General features: G+C 37.4%; 2 protein-coding genes across 2 annotated transcripts; both read left to right on the top strand.

Moving 5' to 3' along the window:
- Nucleotides 1–860: 860 nt before the first annotated feature.
- On the top strand, nucleotides 861–10,514 carry htr3b (5-hydroxytryptamine (serotonin) receptor 3B). Its single transcript, XM_007562978.2, has 9 exons — nucleotides 861–894; nucleotides 1,433–1,596; nucleotides 2,309–2,353; nucleotides 2,449–2,558; nucleotides 3,580–3,749; nucleotides 4,745–4,902; nucleotides 6,389–6,599; nucleotides 8,878–9,087; nucleotides 9,474–10,514. The coding sequence occupies exons 1-9, from the start codon at nucleotides 861–863 to the stop codon at nucleotides 9,737–9,739; spliced, it is 1,368 nt and encodes a 455-aa protein (XP_007563040.1). The 3' UTR covers nucleotides 9,740–10,514.
- A 2,459-nt stretch (nucleotides 10,515–12,973) lies between these two features.
- htr3a (5-hydroxytryptamine (serotonin) receptor 3A) lies at nucleotides 12,974–21,591 on the top strand. Its single transcript, XM_016676889.1, has 9 exons — nucleotides 12,974–13,347; nucleotides 15,904–16,067; nucleotides 16,186–16,230; nucleotides 17,069–17,178; nucleotides 17,267–17,436; nucleotides 18,460–18,620; nucleotides 18,897–19,107; nucleotides 20,059–20,295; nucleotides 21,223–21,591. The coding sequence occupies exons 1-9, from the start codon at nucleotides 13,278–13,280 to the stop codon at nucleotides 21,531–21,533; spliced, it is 1,479 nt and encodes a 492-aa protein (XP_016532375.1). The 5' UTR covers nucleotides 12,974–13,277; the 3' UTR covers nucleotides 21,534–21,591.
- The last annotated feature ends 502 nt before the right edge of the window (nucleotides 21,592–22,093 follow it).

The following is a 22,093-nucleotide window of genomic DNA, read 5'->3' as shown; positions in this document are numbered from 1 at the left end:
AACATAAAAAAAAAAATAATGTCATATAACTTTTTGGAAAAATACATATTAGATAAATATCTACTTTAGGAAATTTGTTGTAATTTTAAAGAACCTCCACTCTATCTCTGTGTTTAGGTTTTAAAATAAAGATAAACAACAGAGTAATGTGAAAAACCAAAAAAGCACATAGATTCCAACCTAATAACGAGGAAAAATAGATATAAAAGCATATTAGTGGTACTCACAGTGTCATTCTTTATGGAATTTCAATGCAAGCATTGCAGGGAAAAAAATGGTCAAACCTGAATTTGTTATTATATCTATATTTATTTAGCTGGTTCCTTTTTATTTTTTAACCAAATTATTAGGAACCATTGTGGAAGGTCCAAAGAACCCTGCACCTTTGGGTGCAGGGTTCCCAAAGGAACCAGGGTTCCCTGTTCTGTTCTGTTCTTCACACAGAACAGAACAATCTGTTCTGTTCTGTGAACAGAACAATCTGAACAGAACAATCTGTTCTGTTCACACAGAACAGATTGACTTAGTCTGTTCTGTGTGAAGATATCTGAATAACAGTATTTCTTAGCTCTACTGTTCAACTCCTAATTTGTTATTGTTAAAAAGAACATCTGCACAAGCACCTTCCTAAATGACCCTACTAGTTTCTATGGTACTGAACCAGCAGAACCTGTTATTTTTTTTCCTCTTCTGCACGCTCCACTATCATTCATATCATCTTACCAGCGCTGTGGGAAATCAATACCAAACCAAGATGTCTGCATAACACCGCATATTGTTCCTGAACGCCACTCAGTTCAGATACAGCTGAACGTTTTTGTGGATATTTGGACGGCTTTTGGACGGCTGGTTCTGGCACGATGATTCTGGTTTGGATCGTATTGTTTTTATCAGGTAAGACTGTATTTTACAATTTGTAGGTCTGAGGCTGTAGAAATTAGTACTTATCGGTTAGATTTTAGATGCTTAGTTTCCACACAGAAATGTAAGTTAAAGAACATTTTCTTCATATTGTAACTTTAAGCAGTTACATGGTGCTTCAAGTCATAAATATAAATATTAAAGTAATATAATTATTTCTTTTGAGCTGCTGTGCTTTTTCATTGCAGTTTAATAAGCAGAAAGCACAACCAAGAATATATTATTATTATATTACTTCATTTTAATTTGCCTAAAGCTACAGAAGCAAGACGTTTTACCTTCTAGTGCAGTTAAATTTTAGCAATCTATTGTAGAGTGGAGGGTTTTTTTTAGCATGAATGAAGTTTACAACAATATCTCAGTTGTAGTTCTGAACATGAGTAATGGCCAAGACTTCTTTCTCCTATGAAGGCTTTTTCAAATTGGGACCATTCAAAGTAACTAACCACATGTACCATTATAACAGATGAAGATTTATTATAGCTATCAGTATATATATTTTGTTTTATAGTTAATTTGACTGAATGTGTGCCAGAGAAGCCAAAGAGATCCACTCTGAACCAGCTGACCAGAACCCTGCTGAGGAAATATGACTGTGGAGTTCGACCCGTCCACAACTGGACCAGTTCTACTACAGTCTACATAGACCTCATACTACAGTCTGTCCTCGATGTGGTATGCCACTTCAACAGGTTTAGCTTATGTTGCTCTCTCAATTATTGTGGCCTGCAGGTTTTTGACAAAATTCCTTTGTGTACTGCAAAGTGACCTCTAAGTTCAGTGATGGTAACCTTTTGAGTAACCAGCAAGTAGCCATTAACTTTACTTTCTAATAGACTGATTTTACTAGAAACCAAAAGTAACTTCGGATTATTCAAAAGTAATCTTTTGAGTAAGCAGCAGGTAACCATTAAGGTTCAGAAACTAATCTGTAGATTTCTGTTACACTAGTGTGGATATTCTGTTAAACCTATGGTTAACCTGCTAACTGGAGGAACCAAAATCACCAAAATGCCTGAAAAGGTATACCTATAAATTACAGAAAATAGCCTGTAAATTTCATAACACAATAGACTCCTCTAAATCTTCATGCAAGTTTCACAAAGCAGTCTGTTGATTCTCTTACAGTAGTAGTAATGTTTTGCTGCAGTAACCTTGTAGCTCAGAAATCATAACCCCAAGTTCTAGAACTTTTTCTTTTTTTTTAGAAAGCAACTCTTGGTCTCAATTTCACAACTTCAGTAAAAGTGACATGGAATGTTTAAATCTAATCAACCGTCATAATGCTTCAGTTGTTAATACATTTTTTTTAAATCACGTCAACCTCTAACTTAATTTATAATCTATAACGACAACCACTGAGCGGTTTTGTTTGTTTGTTTTCCAGGATGGAAAGACCCAGAGCATTACTACAAGCATTTGGTACAGACAGGTAGATGTTCTCTTAACTGTTTAATTTGTTTCTCATTGTTAGGTTTAGAAAAGTAAATATTTTGCCAGGCTTTAACATAAATTGGCTGTTGTCAGATCTGGAGGGATGAGTTCCTCGTTTGGGACCCGGAGGACTTTGATGGCATCACTGAGCTCTCTCTCTCTTCTGACGCCATCTGGGTGCCTGACATCATCGTCACTGAATTGTAAGAGGAATATTCTTGTTGTGCATCTCTGCTCCTCGTCATTATAAGTAATTATATTTATATTTTTCTTACATAGTTCAATTTTTAGAATATCTTAAGAAGATATCTGTTTGCATCAATGAAATGTGACTTGATTCTAATGTCCAGAACTGAAGCGATGTTCATTTGAAATGCAAAATGTATGTGAAAAAGGCTTAAACATTGCTTAGTGACATAAAAGAAGCTCCAGCAATAGTGCAAATTAGGAGAGACTTTCTGTGGAAAATCTAAAACTTATTTGGAGTTTTTTTTTTTTTAGTAAACAGAGCAAAAATAAAAGATTAATGTGTTTGTGGACATTTTGAGAAGATGCAGAGATATTGTCAACAATCTTAAGCACTTTGATTAAATTTAAATACAAGATACAAGAAATATAAAATAGCTCCTCCAGAAGTGGCACATTTCATGGTCTCATTAAATTAACAAACATTTACAAAGACTACATAGTGATTTGAATAAAACTACAAATACATTTGTACAATAACAAAATTTTAATGTTCGTATAATTTATTTCATTCAAACCTAAATGTTACATACTAATATAAAATCGATTGTTATTAAAGTTAGTTTTATGCAATATTCCAATTGTGTAGTTTATTTTTATTGAAAATTTTAAGACATCAAATTTTGATCAAAATTTTTGATATTGTGAGTTTAGTAAAAATGTCAACACATTTAAGGCATCGTTTTATTTCTTAAATCCTGTTATTATATTTGTATTCAAATTACTAAATATTTAAAAGAAATATTTAGATTTGATCTAAGTTACTCAGCAGTGATGTTTTTACTTTCAGAAATGAAATAGAAGAGCAAATTGTCCTTCTACTGTCTGGTGGCAGTTTGCAGGAAACTCCAAGGGTAAATCAGCTGCAGCAGGCCCTGGACATTAGAATCAGAGACCCAGCCTAAACCTTAAACTAAAACTAAATGTGATGTGGATGATTAATCAGCACAATTCCTCTGTTTCATGTGTCTTTTTTAGTGTGGAAGAGGGAAAGTCTCCTCCCATCCCCTACGTCTACGTCAACTCGTCTGGTTCTGTGAGGAACTACCGGCCGATCCAGGCGGTGCTGGCATGCAGCTTGGAGATGTACGCCTTTCCTTTTGACAAGCAGAACTGCAGCCTCACCTTTCGCAGCTGGCTTCACTCAGGTTGGCCTCCAGCTTCTGCTCCTGTAGCTAACAGATGGGACACGATGTCTGGAAGATGAAAGATACATCAACCATATTAACAGTCAAACAACACGACTGTAAAGAACACAGATGCCAAAGTTTTAGGTACAAATCCAAGGTGCAACACAGCGAGGCGAGTCAAAAGGCTTTCCGTTTTTTATTTTTTATTTTAAATATTTATTCAATCATCAGTACCTTGAAAAGGTTAAATTAGATCCAGAACATTTCAAAGATCACAACTATGGCCTTCAGCATGTTTTTAGGGTTTTTATATGACAACATAAATTAGCAAAAAGGAAACGTATTCATGGTTTCTAGAATTTTCTACATATCTGAAAAGTGTGGCATGCACTTGTTTTTACCCTCAGATGTTTGTTAGAGAAGAACAGAGACAAAGGAACCCAACAGACAGGAAGACCTTTGGGAAAAAAAAAGAAAAACATGTGATGCTTACACATGTGGTAAGCATCACATGTGTAATGCTTACACATGTGATGTGTAAGCATTACACATCACATGTGTAATGTGATTACACATGTGATGTGTAATCACATGTTACACAACATTTGATGTTGAATCAAATGTTTCACAACATTTGATGTGAAACATCAAATGTGTGCCATGTGCTTTTGCAAGCGGTTTCACATGTTAAAGTGATGTAAAAACACATGTGAAGGTACAATGTACAACGAGACATTCGAGTATTTCCATTTTTTTAAATATTTCTATGGAGTTAAAAACAGGTGTTATATGTTATTATATGATATAACTTTCACATGTTACAGCACAATAACACGTCTCACATATTCCAACTCAATTAAATTGTTTTGCCTAATTCCACAAGCTCGTTGGTGCAGTCTGCAACAAAACAAAGGCCACAGTAGAGAAAATAAATTTTCCCTGCGTCCTGTTGTTGGGTTCCCATCTTGCCGCCTCTGGTTTTATTCTCCTTCCTGTTTTATCTCTCTCGGCAGTGAAAGAAATCGACCTGGCTCTGTGGAGGAGCGCAGAGGCCATTGCAGGCGATAAGAGGGAGTTCATGAATGATGGCGAGTGGGAACTGCTGTCCGTTCCATCGCAGTACTGGCAGATCCGCCAAGACGACGCCGACTATGCTCAGATCCAGTTCAACGTATGTTGAACACACACATTTTCACCCTGAGAAAACCATTTTTATGAAAGTAATTATAAAGGAGGACAATAAAATGGTTCACATAAAAAAATAAATCTTATTTAATCTTAAGTTAATGGTTATTGCATATGGACGGAGTAAATGCGGTGTGAGGACTGATGGCTCGTCGTAAACCGCGGCCCTTTAAAACCGTGTAGCAAAGTGTAAAAGCGTGAAGCAATTGGCTGCGACCTTCACGGATTGAGCCGCGGAGTTAATTCCAAACGATGAAACGGTGGCAGCGGCTTCTGGCGAGCAAAGAGACGGATGGAGAGAGGAGCTGATAGACAGGGCAGGGTGAGCAACCATAATGAGACTGTCTCAGTGGCTGCCTGATCAATGGACCTCTTGTTAGTCGAGAGCAAAATGGCTCCATAGCCCAATGCAGGTGGAGAGCAGGGAGGGCGGCTGTTTATTCAGCTCAAAGAACGAAGGCTTCTCAGTAATGGAGCATTTCATGGCTCACTGTGTTATTGTACGGCTGGTGGCAGCTCGGTCCCTGTGCCACATGAAAGATACAGTGCTGGGAAGAAATGGGCCTTCTTACAAATTTAGTCTGTTTTTCTTTTTTTTGACACAGTTTCAGATCATATGCTCAAAGCTTTAGGTTGGCCCTTTCTTAAAAATAGGGTCAAAATCATTGTTTTTTTTTTTGTTTGTTTGTTTAGAAATATTTGAACTCAGGAACTTCGTGCTGCAACATTTCAATCAAATTTAGATCTGGTCTTTGATTCAGCAACTCAACATTTTTTTCAGACTCAAAGGTCTTCTTAATTATTTTGGATCATAGTCCTGCTAAGAAAAGCAAGTGAGGCAGAGCTTAAAGCTGCAGTACATATCTTTAAAAATATATATGATTTTTATATGTTTGTTAAAACTGTCACCATGTTGTGACAGTGCAATATGAGAGAAAAGATCTCATATCTGTGAAAAGATCAATCTCCTACCACTCAAAAACAACCAATCAGAGCCAGGAGGAGGGTCTTACTGCTATCAATCATGCTCATGTACATGCTCACCTCTCTAACCTCAAAACATAAAACATCAGAGGAGATTACAATTCAAAATCTGATCATTACAACTATAAAACTTTGACACACATTGTCCCTAAAATGCCAAATTTTCTTTGTGCAGTGTGATTTTTTTATTTTCTTGCAAGCAGAAACTTACTTTTACTTTGGCTTACTTAATTTCTGACTGGTTTGCAGGAGGCAACCAACCTTCATATGTGCAATTTTAATTTAAACCTGTTGCTCTCTTTGGACTTTAAGCCAGAGGTGTGCTTTGATGTTACAGTTTGTCTTGGGAAATCACTGGGAAATTGTGTGTTTCTCTATTACTGAAAGTGACATATGTGGCAATGGAGGAGTTGAGGAACACATCCAGTATGAACAACGCTTTCTTGTCTCACCAGCTCCTCACCCTGTGCACTTACGTTTTTCTGCAGCTGCTGATCCGCCGGCGCCCCCTGCTGTACGTGGTCGGCCTCCTCATTCCCAGCATCTTCCTCATGCTGGTGGATGTGGTGAGTTTCTACCTGCCTCTGAACAGCGGAACGAGAATTGCCTTTAAGATCAGCATTCTGCTGGGCTACACCGTCTTCAGGGTCAACCTGACAGACGAACTGCCTGCCACCGCTCTCAGGACTCCTCTCATCGGTACGACGTCTCCTCATGTTAAGAAAAACATTTTGTTTTCCACATCAATGGATTTCAACAAAGTTTAAATCTGTTTTTTAAATCATAAAAACAAATAGGAATCTTGTAATCCTAACACAGTTTAAATCCACAAACTGATGCAGGATGATTTGGATTACTTAGCCTATCTTAAGAAGGAAAAATGGGGGATCATTTTTCAAAGTCAAATTTTTATCACGTTATTCCTTAATTTAGAAATGTCACAGTTTTAAACTAAATATTTTATTAGCAATTAATATAGTTTTTAAACTAAATATTTAGCTAAAATGTAAATAGCTTGGTAAATCTCTGAGTTAAAGCTAAATATTCCATCAAGCTAAATATTTAGCATCAAAGTAAATATTTTCCTTACAAACTAGCTCTGAGCTAAATATTTTAGCTAATATTCACTTGCCGATAACCAGAAGTGGACTACCAAAATAAAAGCTCTGTCTCGTGATATAGAACTAACGTTTAGTTAATTTGCTAAATATTTAGCCCTGAGCTTGCTAGCTAAATGCTAACTGCTTTCTTTCTGATTAAATATTTAGTGTGGAACTGATGTTTATTACTGACGGACAAACATGGAGAAAACAACTTTTTCCTCTTAAGACGGGCTACATAACCCAAATTATTGCTGTTAATTTTTGACTGACTTTGCAAATGACACTCTATGGACCTTACCAAGCCCCGCCCAGAAACGCCCCTCGACAGTCCCACGTGGCTGCACGTCTCACAAACAAAGCCTCGCGGAGCTTAGTTTCTATGTGTAAACATGGCGTCTTTCGTTCCAACTGACTCTCTACAAAGTATTTCTGAGTCGATTAGTGTAGCATTTCTGCCGGATTTTCAAAAAATATCAGCCACGACAGTTGACAGGGGAACAAACAAGTTCATGTCATCTTTTTTGGACGACATCAAGGTGTTTGAGCCACGCGCTGCCTCCAACATTGTGCGCGTCGCAGCTAAATGCTACCGAAAACAGCAGCTCCTCACACCCTCAGCATGAATATAGCTGTGGACAAGATCACTGATGCCTATTGTTCTTGCAAGGCTGGGTAAGTCGGGCATTCATGGTTTTGAGGGTTACTTTTGAAATCACTGATTTCTGTTGTTAGCAAATGTTTGAGTGTGCCTAGGCCTGATACTAGGTACTCGATGCTAGCGTGGCTAACACGATTGCAGTTTCGTAAAAAGCCTTTTCAGGTAAAATAAAATCCTTAATGCATGTCAGATACGGTACACATTGCATATTGATCTGTTCAGCTAACGTAAGACTGTGTAACAGACAGGCTTCAAGGTGTAGAAGTTGTATCGGTACTGCCATTATGCTGTACTTAGCTAAAAGGTTTTCATCATGAATGTGTTTATTATTGACTTTTTTTCAGACTTGGGGGTCATTGTTCACACATTATAGGCCTCCTTAAGACCTTACAATATTTCAAGCTTCAACATTCAAAAGGGATCGGGAGGTGCTGGTGCCTATCTCTAGCTAACGTTCCGGTGAGACCGGGCGAGAGGCGGGGTCACCCTGGACAGGTCGCCAGTCTGTCGCAGGGCCACTCAAAAATATCCCCATTCACTAAACACAAAGAAAGCAAATTAATAATACTTACACCAGCACACACTCCTTTGTTTTTATTGATCTTACGACGGTTGAGCTGCAAATGCGGTCGTGCACAAGCTTTGATCCAAGCTAGGCGTTCCGTATCAGATTTGGGAAATCTGTGAATTTTATTTCCACAAATACGATCAGGATACCTGACATCGCCTGTACAGATCCCTCACTGACAGTGGAGAACTATTCTTATTGAGTTTTGTCGCAAAAACTTTGATTGTGTAGATTGTGGTCTGCTAGTCCACAATCTACATTAGCATGTGTATACTACTTTAGCTTTTGTTTGTGAGACGGTCAAGCACGTAGTAGCTGCGCAGTGACGTCAAATGGGCATTAGCCAATGAAACTCGGACCCTGTGGTAAGGTCCATTATTATGCATGAAAGAACCATTGCTGTAAGAAGTTAAACGGAAAATTTAAGCAAAATTATGTGTTTAAAACTAAGAAACTTTTGTTTCGAGAAAATGACCTTGTCCTAATATCAGAACAGCAAAAGCAGCAGGTAAAGTCACTGTATGGTTGAAAAGGAGAAATTGCTGGAATTGTCCTGGCAAACCAGAAAACACTTTTCTCTGCCTCTTTGGGATAATTGATCCGCTGAGTGAAATAACAGGAAGCTGATCGGATCTGATCTCCTTTCAGGTGTGTTCTTCGTGGTGTGCATGGCCATGCTGATGCTCAGTCTCATCAAGTCCATATTGGTGGTGAAGCTGCTCCATCACAGCGAGAAAGAGGTCAAGCAAATGTCACTGTCTGCCTGCCTGCTGGACCGGTACGGCTCAGCCGGCCACAGCCTCAGCGAGAGCGCTTTGACCTCCATCAAAACCCTCGACAACATCTACGCGCCTGGAGGTACGCAATAAGCTTTAAGACCGATCATCTATCAGCGGGACAGCAGAGATATCTGACACCTTTCTGTCTTCACTCTACAAATAACAATAAAGACTTTCTGTGGGGAAGTTCAGCCTAGCACGAGACTTCTGCCATTTTCAACGGCCGTTTTGCTTCCCTGCATGTGTTTGGATTAAATAACAGGGAAGAGGATTACAGCTACTGATAAAACGTGTAAAAATGCTGAGCTTTTCTGAGTATACAAACTTTAAACTGAGAAATCTTACTATAATCTCAAAATTCTGACTTTTATCATATGAGATTAAAATTAATCTTTTTTTTTTCTAATGACCCCGATCTTCTTCCAATGAATCTGCTAGTTAAACCTTATTCTTACATTTTCACAGATTATGAGCTTGAAAGCTCCCTGGAGGAAGATCTCCTGTCCCTGAATGACGTCCCAGATCCTCCGTCTGGACTGGAGTGGCTGCTCCAGGAACTGGTTTCCCTTCGGATGGCTTTTTCCCAGGAGGACAGCGAGTCTTCAGCTCAGGCCGAATGGCTGTCGCTCTGCCTGCGGCTCGACCGCTTGCTGTTTCGCTTTTACCTGCTGGTTTTAGCCGTGTACACCGGTACGCTGCTGCTGCTGTGGGCCAGATGGAGCTTCACTTGAGCTACAGCACAAATACGATCACTTGGTGGTTCGGTTCAACAACACTGATTGGGAAACTCGTTCAGAAGAGAAGTCATCTGATTTGGACAAACTCATTGTAAATGGTATTACTAAGTCATAGATTTTCTAAACAGTTATCCAAAAGTTTTACATTTCTTTGCTTTTCTAAAAAAAATGACCATGCTTTGGGGGTTCTGAACTCCCTTTTATTGCAAAAAGTGATTGAACAAGAGCTTTTAGATGCTCTCATTTACTCCTACAAATTTCAGTCTGTATTGTTTTTGTTTTGTTGCGTCTACTAAATAATATTTTTTGTTTTATCAAGTTTCAGTTGGCTTCTTTTGTATGACCTGCAGAACAATCTGCAGTCTTAGTAGCCCCGGATTCAAGTTCAGACTTTGACACTAAGAAGCTAGGGATGTATATTTTTGATGTAGAAATATTTAATTGGCAAAATTAAACTTTAACTTCTCATTGGTTATTTTTAATGCATGGCATTCCACAGGGTTCTGTTCTTGATCCTGTTTAGTTTTTGTCTTATTTGTTTCCCTTGTCTTATTTTATATGATCATCACCAGGTAATGTCAGAAGCTTTTTTTGTGGTGAGTCAAGCATCCATCAGGCATCTGCAGGTGACGAAAAATGCTATTATATGTATTTTTTGCATTAGCATTTGGCACTATTTAATAGTTTGACTCCAATATATTTATTTTTTGTGTATTTTTATGTCATTTGCATAGAAATTTGTGAACCACTTTGAAGTGCTTCATTAATAAAGGCAGCTTGTTATTTATTACTATCTGAGACATCTCCAATCACTGGTACGCTGATGACATTCAGCTTTGTTACTACTGTACATTTTAAACCCTAGAGAACTCTAAAGCTTTTCATAAGGCCATAACATCCTGGTTGTTAGAGGTCAACAAAAACAAAACAGAGGCTCTTATTTGGTCGGCACTAAAGATTTTTTTATCTAAAAAAAAAAAACATCAATAAAGTTTCCTCCATGTGGGAGGATGAGTTATGCTCTCATGACACCAAACATGAACGTCTGGGCCTCAATTTCAAAAATTATGAAACAAAAACATCACAGAGAGTCATCGTAATCACAGCAGAACATGGTGGCAGCATCATAATATGGGGTTACCTTTTCTCAGGTGGATTATGAGTTATTTTTTTGTCATCACAGATGCAAACGTGAATAGTTAGAAATCCTGGAAAGCAGAAAATTGAACAAGGATTTAGTTTTTCAGTCTATAGATGGATGCAGAAAATGGTCACATTAATGATGTGACAGCAAAGACAGAAAACTGAAATTCAATTCAAGTTTTAGTTTAAGTTTGTGCTCAAAAAACATTCTTGCAACTTTGTTTGTTTCTTGCAATTTTCCTCCAAACAGATTTATTTGTTTCACAGTTGAAGTGAACAGGAAACATTTCAGAATAAAAATGGAAAAAAAAGGTTTTTAAAAAGGTTGTCTTAGTTTTTTTTAATCAACTTAAAATCCAGATTTTTGTAAATAGGGTGTGATGAACGCTTTTTAGGGTTCTTTCAGCATTATGTCGCCTAGAACAAACTTTATGTTATTCTTTTTATATTAATCTGACATATTTGTTCCTTGTGTCTTCAAGGGTCACTTTTGTTTAAATCAAATGAGTTCTTTAAAAAAATGAGTCACATTAAACTCTCCCCTGCTCGTTCTGTTATTCTTCCTGGTCTGTCATTATGTTTCCGGACAGCAGTGATTCACTCAGAGATACGGTCCGACACTGAATCTCTCTGGAGAGAATCCCTCACCGTCCGTGTGCTGTTACCATATCATTTTCATACTTTAATCTCCATCTGCCCGCCACAAAACAGATCAGTAAAAACCATTAATATCTCAGCTGCTGCAGCTCTGCTCCCCGTTGGTTTTCTAACAGCCGTGATAAGAATATTAAAAGTGCATTTACAGGAAAGCAGCTGCTGGAACAATCCATGGTAATGCAATTCTGGAGATATTGGCAGTGGATCAGGTGACGCTGTGTTATGCAATAAAGACCTAAGAATTTATAGCTGCTTTATACTGATTACTGTCTTATCTCCAGTAATAAGAGAGCAGAATTTATATTCTGTGAATTTGTGTTGCTTTAAATATAAATCACAAGTTTTTTTTATGTTTTGCCTTTTATAAGACAAAAAAGACATTCTGCTACTGCAAGTCCTGCTGTGCCACGATACCGCAACTTCTATCCTGCTGCAACACCTGAGTCAAATGACTGCTTAATGAACAGGCCTTGGCAAAACCTGCTGACAACCCAAAGAGATAATTCAGCTTTTTGATTCAGGTGCTTCGGAGCAGAGATGCATCCAAAGGTTGCAGGAGAGTCGCAGTCGAGGATTTGGTTTGCTGACCTCGGCTTCATAGGAATGAGATTTTTCAGTCAAAATGTCAGGTGACAGAAATGTTCTTCATGCTGAAATAATCATATTAGTCGGTGGGACTTCCTTTGTGACATGCACACATAAAAAACAAAAACAAAAAGTCTTAATAATATGCTCCATCTTCAGAGATGTTTGGAAAACTAAGGAAACACACATGTGAAAGATCTTCTTGGAGATTTTTCTCCCTGTCAGATTTCTCCTGCATCAGTTAAATCAGTGTTTTTCATTGTGGTGGCCTCAGAAAGTTGGAGGAAAGACGAACCAGCTAGCAAGAAATAGAAAAAAAATCTGACATGGAAACGACCGAAGGAACCAGCTCTGCGAAAGAACCATGAGAACTGTAGGAATAAAATTAAATTTCATCCGATTAATATAAAATATTACATACATTGATAGTGAAAAGTTTTTTTCTTTGGTAATAAATTAATAATATGATAACATTTTCTGCCACAGAGTTCCTGGCCATCTAAAAATCAGATGGTATCAGGCAGAATTTATGTTAAATGGATGCAATAATGACTGAACAGTGAGTAAAAAACATTCTAATACTTGATGTTTCTTTACATGTTTTGTCTGTGGGTTTACAGAGGGGGTCCCCGGCCACAGGTTGATGCTCTTTGGGGGAAAGTTTGGGAAGTCTTGCGCTAAATAACTTAAAGTATATCAAAAACTCAGCTTTAATTTTATTTATTGAAGCAAAAAAACAAAACAAAACAGATTTTCCTGTAAATATTTGGTATTTTGCCAAAAATACCTTTGGAGCAGAAAAAAAAAGACATACTGAATTTTACTTTTTAATCCCATAAAAACCTCTAAGTTAACTCTTTTCACTCAGCTCCAACTGTCATTTCTCAGACATGATGTGAGATCTATAGATGGACTTTCTGCTGCAGTCACCTCAGTGAGCTGCTGCTTTATGGAGCGGAGAGGAGGGGCTTCACATGGATACGCCCTCCGCAGCCCACTGACACCAGCAGGGTTTCATAGTGGAAGTGGATGAAGTGATGCGTGAAGCTGATGGATATGGAGGATAAGGGAGTCGGGCTTCCTGAGGTCTTCCATCAGAACGACAGGAGAGCCGTCACAGCAGCAGAGACCCAGGTCGGCTCTGAACATGAGGCTGTCATCGGGCTGGACGGCGCTTCTTTACCTGCTGCTCCATGGAGCTGCTACCTTCTGCACAGGTACACTACACTCTACTTTAATACACTGTAAAAACTGAAATATTAACGCCGACCTAAGATTAAAGCACCAGATTCAGTCTTAGTGTCCGCAGAAAGTTCAGAAGTCATTTTCTAATTGTTAAAAGCACATTTTTGTCTGTTGAGTAAATAAATAAATATTTATCAACAGCATGTCTAAATTTGAGAAATTATTCAGGTATGAACAATGCAATTAATTTCTGAAAATGCTCAGACTAGTGTAGTTCTGTCAAAATTATTGCTCAACAATAATACTGACAAAAATTTTAATCAGTACAAATGATTAGTTTACTATAACTTGTGATTTATTATTTGATTATAAATAAATAATAAATCAAAAGAATGTTGCAAGGTGGGTATTTTGTTTTGCAAATATCTATTAATATAGTTTAAGTTACTTAAATTTAACTTTAGAAAATATTCACTACTACTCATTTTGCTATTTGTGAAAACAAATTGGGGTTTAAATTTGACCTTAAAGCAACAAAAGGGAAAAATCCATAACTCATAAAATGTTAAATTTAAACAAATGTTTGTAAGTTGTCCACAAGTATGTTCACCATGTTTGATGGAAGTAAAAGTTGTTGAGAAGTTTTAGCTGAACTTTGATATTGGGATTTTTTTTAACTTGCAGTTTAATTTTACCAAAAGTAATTCACTAAATCAAAGATAGTCCCCAAAAAGTACAGGAAATTCATTTTACCTTGCTTCCGATAAGAGGTGATTTAAGATTTTTCAGCTTATTTTCTGATTTCGTCAAGTTTTAGTTGACAGATTTTCTGATTTCACAGGTCTGCCTTTAGAAGGCGTTTGGGCTGCAAAATTAAGTGAAGCTCCAAAATCTTTTTGATAACTGATTACATTTAACAAAGAGAACATCCAGTCAGATAAGTAACATAATTTAAAAACTGTATTTTATATTTACTTTGGTTATATTTGGCAAATATTAACATTCATTTCAGGATCTAAAACATGCACGTGTGGCAAAAAGACTGAAGAAATTTAGGGAGATAATACACTTTTTATTGTAACAGATTTAGTAAGGCTTTAATACTTTATATTATATTAAATAACTTTTTTACTGTTTTGTCCCTTTTACAACAACAAGTGAATGTTAGCAGAATAAAATGTCCTTTGTTGGTTTTGGTGTGAAGTAACCGCTGAGTTATAATTCTGCAGAAAAAATAAGCAGTGAAAGCATCAATGTTTTCTTTGCGTTGAGGCCGCTGACAGAAAATCCACTGTGAATGTCTCTAACAACCCAAGAGATCCACACATACAAAGAAATCAACACAAATTAGTCTATAAATTAGTTGAAATAAAAGGAAATGTCAGCAAGAGAAAAGCATTGAGCTTAAATGTGTTCCACGCTCAGCGGCTTTCGTTGGTAATAACACAATCAAAATGTTTCCTGAACGGAGAAACTGGTGACATGCATTATTACTCAGGTGACCAATTCTTCCACTCAAACTTTCATTAAATCTCAAAGGTTTTCTGCTTTTGTGTCACTGAAAAAATATCCGGTTTTGTTATTAGATTCTTATGAAGAACATTAATATACATTCCTCAGCTCCTCCATCCTTCAGTTATGTGAGATCTGCCTACACTATCACGTTTCCACCTTCAAATTTCACATTTATTGTGGTTTTTGAGGGTTAGGTGGAATGAAATTTCCCTTCGAAACATGGTGTAAACAAACATATCCAAAAATTTGAGATTTGGTCTTTGGTCTTTAAGGAAGCTTTAGGACGCTTTTTTTCAGCAGTGGAGTCTTGTGCAGTGAAAGCCTAAATAAGCTATGGTGATTGAGTGAATCTCTTGCTGTTTTCATGGATAAGCTGGACCTGTCAATGGATAAACAGACAGATTATTGAGATCAGTAGCTGGTGGTGGCTGGTTTATGGTAAGATTATGTTCTCTGCACATACAGATTTTGCCCCCAGTGATGTGCAATGGTAAATTTAAATGATTAAAAGTATATCTGTGGGTTGTGCTGTGGTGGCTCAGGGGTTAAGCACAACCCACATATGGAGGCCTCGATGCAGCTGTTGCAAGTTTGATTCCTGGCCTTGACGACCTTTGCTGCATGTCTTCCCCCTTCTCTCATTACCCACTTTCCTGTCAATTAACTATCGAATAAAAGCCACTAGAGCCAAAAAAATCTTTAAAAAAAAAAAAGTATATCTGTACTTAAGGGCATTGTTATATTTAGTTTCTTGTGTTATAAATTGGCAACAAGAAACCTTTTTTTTTAATCTAAAACAGCTGAGTTTTTTTTCTCTCAGTGATAGGAAAAAAAGCAGATGTCAGTCAATTTCTATTCTTAGCTTCATTTTTTCATATATTTAGTGCATGAATTCCACTTTAACACATGACATAATTTGCAAACATTTCCATGATTTCTGTTCATGTGTGGATTACCACGGTTGCTACATGCCTCTAGTGGGAATTTAATTTATTTTTGTCTGTTCTAATGTGAAGAGCATTTTTCCTTCCTGTTGATCCACGTGTGAACGTAAATAATTTGCTGTTTTCCAGTTAAAAAGCCGCCCAGTAACCCTGGAAGGTTTGCCAACGCCACCTTGGTGCGGCTGGCTGACTTCCTGAGCGCTGGATATAAGAAAGGAGTGAGACCTGTGAAGGACTGGAGGACGTCCACTATTGTTGCCATAGACCTCATGGTTTACTCCATCCTCAATGTGGTGAGTTCTGCTCACAGTTCGGTGGTTCAGGAATGCCTCTGGACTGATCAACGTCTTACTGGCACTTAAGCAACGTGACAGATTTTAGACTCTCGTGTATTTCTGTATCTTAATAAAGGATGAGAAGAACCAGGTATTGACGACATATGTGTGGTACAGACAGGTAAGAGCAATGACTATTGAACCGTCTGAGTTAGGGCTGGGTAATATGGCTGACAAAAATGTCACAGTATAAGCATTTCATATCAGTGGATATCGATAATTATTAATTTGTTTTTCTGTTATAAATATATGAAATCCTGCCAAAACTGGTGACCTTTTCACTCCACGCCGTTGTTTATTATTTTTAAAACGTTATGAGACACGGTAGCAATACCTTAAGCTGATGCTGCGCAAGTTGTTCAACAGATTGTTGCTAGGTAACCAAAGAGTGAGTGAGTTGCTGAGTTTCCTCTGCCTACAGCCCCCAGAATGCTGTGTGGTTCTGGATGGGAGTTCAGTGAAATTATTGAACATTCTTTCAGACATATTAGCCATTGATATTGATGATGTGTCTATTGTGATATATATTGTTATTGATTAATTGTCCAGCCATAGTCTGAGTGAATAACTACTTATTGATATTTTGTGAAAAACAATGTTTTAATCTCTAGAGATTGGAAAAAAAACAAACAAACAAAAAAAAACTTCAAGCAGACAGTGGGCCCTTCAGATGAAGTAAAATATCTTGGTGTTTTGATTTAATTTGATCCAAATCAGAATTAACTGTTTCAGTGCTCTCATGTTTTATATTTCATCATAAATAAAAATGCAATTTTGTGTAAATTTTTATTCTTATTGATCAGGTACTTTTTTCTCTAGTGTTTTAGAATTTCAGTCTTTCAACAGTGTTTATGTCTGATTATATTGATCAGGTTATTCTTCTTTGTTTTATGCACTATAAGTGTATAGCAAGTTCTCTGCTGTTAGAATCTGATTATTTATGGTGTTGAATCTTTCAGTCATGGACAGATGAGTTCCTGGTGTGGAACCCAGAGGATTTTGATGAAGTCAAGCAAGTCTCCCTGCCTACAGCTAACGTCTGGGTTCCTGACATTCTCATCAACGAGTTGTAAGAGATTTCCTTCACTTTGGCCCTTCTGCCGCGCTGAATGTGATCATACAAACATGGTTTTGCATTTGCTGTGTGTGACTGGCAGCGTCGATGTGGGGAAGTCTCCAGATATTCCTTACGTCTACGTTACACACGAGGGTCTGGTGCAGAACTACAAGCCCATCCAGGTCGTCACCGCCTGCACACTCAACATCTACAACTTCCCGTTTGACGTCCAGAAATGCAGCCTCACCTTCCAGAGCTGGCTCCACACCAGTAAATCAGCATTTATTCACAGAGGAAATACAAAATGTTAATTGATTGGTTGAGATCAATAGCAGTGCTGTACAAACACAGACTTGCATCTCTACAAAGTTAATTTCTTTTTGCTTTGCTTTTCTTACTTAAATGTTTCAGATCATCAAATTCATTTTAACATCAAAGATAACCTGAGTAAATATAAAATGCAGTTTTAAAATGAGGATTTCCATGGAGGCTGAGAAGTGCAAATGTGATGCACTCCAAACACACGAATGATGCAAACCCCAAAACACACAGACACACACACACACAAAAACATCAAATGCAACAGAATAACTGTTGCATTAGAGAATAATGCTACAATCTCAGATAGTATATTCACTGCAAAGCAGTGTAAACAGAGTAAAACCAGAGTAAATATTTTAGTACACTTAAAATAAGACAAAACTACCAAGTAACTTTTCTGCAAGATATATTACCTTGTTTTAAGTGAGTAATTCCTTAATATGAATAAATATTGTTATTTTAAACTTATAACAAGACATTTTTTCCCATTTTATAAGTGGAACTAGGACTTTTTCACCAATATTAATAAATTATTGATTTGAAACAAACTCCTATATCTTGCTGAAAAGTTATTTGTAAGTTAGTTTTATATGATTTCAAGTGTACAAAGATATTTGCACTGCAAAGTAGACCAAAAATAATTGGTAGGATTTTGTGTTTTTGCAGTGTTCTGTTTATTGAGATGCAATATGTTTTCTTTGAACATAAAATTATTTTTTTATTTTTATGTTTTTGCTTTAAAATTTAAATCTTAGATCTTTTAAAAGACAAAAAAAACAAACAAAAAAAACAGAAAATGACAGATTTCACCTCCAAACCAGCACACTGCATCCCGGTTGTGTGCAGAAGCGTTGTTGTTTTGTCTGGCGCCTCCTGCTGTGGTTTAGGCTCACAGAGTGGAGGGGGTGAATGAGAGCGGACATGTTGTCAGGCCTGCTTCGAGCTGCTCCAAACATTGTGTTTGATCTGCAGTCGATGACATCAACATCACCCTGATGCGAAGCCCGGAGAAGCTCCGGGACGACAAGAGCGTCTTCATGAACCAGGGAGAGTGGGAGCTGCTGCACATTCTGTCCAATTACAAGATCTTCAGCGTGGACAACGACGACTACTACGCAGAGATGAAATTCCACGTGAGTGTGCAAGGAAAAACTACTGAGATTAAATGTTAAATGTTTCTCAGCAGATTGGAAACATCAAACAGGACAAATATCTTTTAGACGTTTGCTTGCTTTACGTTTTGTATTCCACATTCTGATGAATTTTGGGTTTGGAGCTTATCTAGACGGATGACTTATTCTCAGGTCACACATTCAATGCGTAAATTAATAACAAATTAAAGTTTAAACAGTTTTTTGTCCTGTCAGCCAGGCTTCTTATCCGGCCTAACATGCAGCTGCTTTCCCCAGGTGGTGATCCGACGGCGGCCGCTGTTTTACACGGTGAACCTGCTGCTGCCCAGCGTCTTCCTGATGGTGATGGACATCGTTGGTTTCTTTCTGCCTCCAGACAGCGGAGAGAGAGTATCCTTTAAGATCACTTTGCTGCTCGGCTACTCGGTCTTCCTCATCATCGTATCCGACACTCTGCCTGCCACAGCCATCGGGACGCCACTGATAGGTGACCGGGGTTCACGAAGTCTAAAAGGAGTTTCCATTTAACCAAAAGACTATTTCATTAACTCTAAAGAAATGCAACATCATTCTGAGTGTTTTTTTTTTTTGTTGTTGTTGTTTTTGTGCCAACAGTACATATCCAAAACTAATTTACTCAATGCAGCATATTGAATTATTTATATTGAATTGTTCTGTCTCATTTTAAATCATATCAGATTGTCTCAGGTCAAATATTTCAACATGGTCATGCATTACATCAAACCTAATCAAACTGCATCACGCTATGCTATTATATTATTTTATACTGTCGGATGTCAAATTATTACAAGTCATATATCATTCAAAACTATTTTATTTTGTATTGTAAAATATTCTGTTGAGTTAAGTTGTGGTGTAATATATTTAACTACATCATATCAAAAAGCATCAAATTATGTATTATTTCAGATTTTTACTGTATCACATTGAATTTGGACAACAACTACGTATCCAACCCAACAGGAAAATAATGAATACTTGTGGGTTTTTTTTTTTTTTAAACAAAAGTCTAATTTTCAGCACTACAGAAATTACAAACACAACTCTTTACTGTGCAGCAAGCTAATGAGATGCTACAAACCCGTGGTTAAAATGATTCCAGATTGTATATCATCTCATGTATCTCACCTAACTTGGCAATGTATCTTATCACATTATAATGTATTATTTCATTTCATATTATATGTTCACATTCTATAGCGTGTCAACTTTAAAATGATTGAAACCTGTGGAAGACCTATGTTTCCAGTAATCTTTGGATTTGACCAACATTAGTGTCAAAACATTGGAAGTTGAGGAGAAGCAAAGCCAGATGGCAAATAGCAGAGGTCTTCCATTTCACATCATATTGAAACCAAGTTGCATTGTACTGTATCTCCAAAGCCGTCAATCTTTGTGCTCTTACCTGGTCCTGCAGGTGTGTACTTCGTGGTCTGCATGGCTCTCCTGGTGATCAGCCTAACAGAAACCGTACTGATTGTTCGTCTGGTCCACAAGCAGGATCTGCAGCCACCCGTCCCCCACTGGGTGAAATACCTCATCCTGGAAAGAGCTCCGGTTCTCTTCTGCATCCACAAAAAGCACCGCTTCTGTGCGAGGCTGTCGTCTCAGGCTTCAGAGCTGGACCGCTCCAAGGAAAACAACTACGGGACGGGTAAGGTAACAAAGCCTCTCCTATAAAAGTTTAAATCAATTTCATTTCATTTCACTTTATTTTGCCTTTCATTCACTCAATAATAACTATGAGTAGTTCATGTAACAACTATAAACAAAACAACTAATGAAACAGAGGAGAAAGTAGCATAAACTTATAATATTCACACCTATTCACATTCAAGGAAAGTTAGCTATTCAGCTCAGAAGACAACAATGACGTATTTGGGCTAATGTAAATAGAAAAAAAAATTGAATAATTTTCCACCAAAAAAAATCTCAGAAATTGTCTAAAAAATAGAATAAAATTTCTGAGTCTGAGAGGTAAAAAAATTGCTAGAAAAAACTCTGAAATTTGAGATTAGCCTCAGAAATTTTCTTGAAGAAACTTGGATATTTTCTAAGTTTCTTAAGCTTAAAATTTTCTGAGTTTTTTCTAGAAAATATCTGAGATCTCAACATTTTTAAAACTTTTTCTAGCAAATGTTTTACTTTTCAAACTCGACTTTTCAGGTAAAATTTTTTTCTACAATATTTCTGAGATTAATCTAAAAAGAATCTGGTTTTTTTTTGTCTATTCTAAATGTTCCATTTGTTCACGCTGTCTTGTCCTTTCGTCAGTCACGTCATCTACAACAGAATCTTTAGATCTTTTGAATAGAAAAATTGGTTTCTGAACTAAAAATTATTTCTGAATGAAACTTTTTTTTTTCAAATTGTCACCTTTAACTTCAAAATCGAATCATTAGATACTGAAAGATTTGCATCTCTATTTTAAGTTCTACCCCACACTTCCACACAATATGTCAGATCTAGCGAAATAAGAATCAATCTTTGAGCTGCTTTAATATTTTCTTCCTAACCAATTGCTTTATTCATAGATGTAAGAGGCTAAATAATAAAATTACACCTTTGTCTCATTCTGCAGCCCAGTGCTCCCTCCACCACACCTGTGAGATAGGCCAGAGGCTCAGCCAGCAAGACAGAGAGAGTGGGATGCTTGGACTTCGCCTGGCCCCATCCAGGGACAACACTCCGCCCGTCATGGACAACATCCTCCAAGAGGTGACGGCCATTCGGCATTTCCTGGAGAAGAGGGACCGGTGTCGGGAAATCGCCAAGGAGTGGCTCCAGGTCGGCTACGTGCTGGACGTGCTGCTCTTCAGAGTTTACCTAGTGGCAGTGATCGCCTACAGCATCACACTGGGCACTCTGTGGTCGGTCTGGCAGGTGGCCTGAGTTTCGCCCCTCCACCCAGTCAGCGTAGGTCAATCACAAATAAGTATATCAAGTATAAGTGGCTGAAGCTCATAGGATAAAGGAGGCATTCATGAATAGAGAAATAACTCCTCTAGATGAGGCCACCATGTAAATTCAGAGGACGAGACACTAAAATGTCCTCGTAAACGTTGTAATTTAGGCCTAATCTGGTAGTTTGAAGGCATATGACTCAAAAGTAACAAGAGGGGCTTCATCAGGAGGAACACAAAAGCTTTTCTGAGACGCTCCAAAGGCACATTGGCATTCTGTCCCAAACTGTTTCAGGTGCAGTTAATACGGATCATTACAGGGGATAAAACAGGGATAAAACAGTGAAGTCAAAGCTAAGTTTTATTCCAGATATCTACTGAGTTGAAGAAAACAATGATACGACTAGAAAATGAAAAACAATCATCTGAAGAGGAGAAATAATAATAAACTTAGTTACCAAAAGAGAAACTATATAAGAAAAATCTCTGAATATATAAACGGACGCTAACGTTTGTCCTATATTGCTACACAATTAATGACTTAATATA

This window comes from Poecilia formosa, unplaced genomic scaffold, assembly GCF_000485575.1.
Source record: "Poecilia formosa unplaced genomic scaffold, Poecilia_formosa-5.1.2 Scaffold143, whole genome shotgun sequence".
NCBI lineage: Eukaryota > Metazoa > Chordata > Actinopteri > Cyprinodontiformes > Poeciliidae > Poecilia > Poecilia formosa.
Note: the sequence above shows the minus strand (reverse complement) of the source record. Positions and strands in the feature narration are given on the sequence as shown.

Bases quoted from the DNA above. Each gene is read 5' to 3' on its own strand.
- htr3b (XM_007562978.2), top strand. From the start codon at position 861: ATGATTCTGGTTTGGATCGTATTGTTTTTATCAG. The intron at 2,354-2,448 runs GTAGATGTTCTC...GGCTGTTGTCAG, and splicing joins CAAGCATTTGGTACAGACAG to ATCTGGAGGGATGAGTTCCT. The intron at 9,088-9,473 runs GTACGCAATAAG...ACATTTTCACAG, and splicing joins CAACATCTACGCGCCTGGAG to ATTATGAGCTTGAAAGCTCC.
- htr3a (XM_016676889.1), top strand. From the start codon at position 13,278: ATGAGGCTGTCATCGGGCTGGACGGCGCTTCTTTACCTGCTGCTCCAT. The intron at 13,348-15,903 runs GTACACTACACT...GCTGTTTTCCAG, and splicing joins AGCTGCTACCTTCTGCACAG to TTAAAAAGCCGCCCAGTAAC. The intron at 16,068-16,185 runs GTGAGTTCTGCT...ATCTTAATAAAG, and splicing joins TTTACTCCATCCTCAATGTG to GATGAGAAGAACCAGGTATT.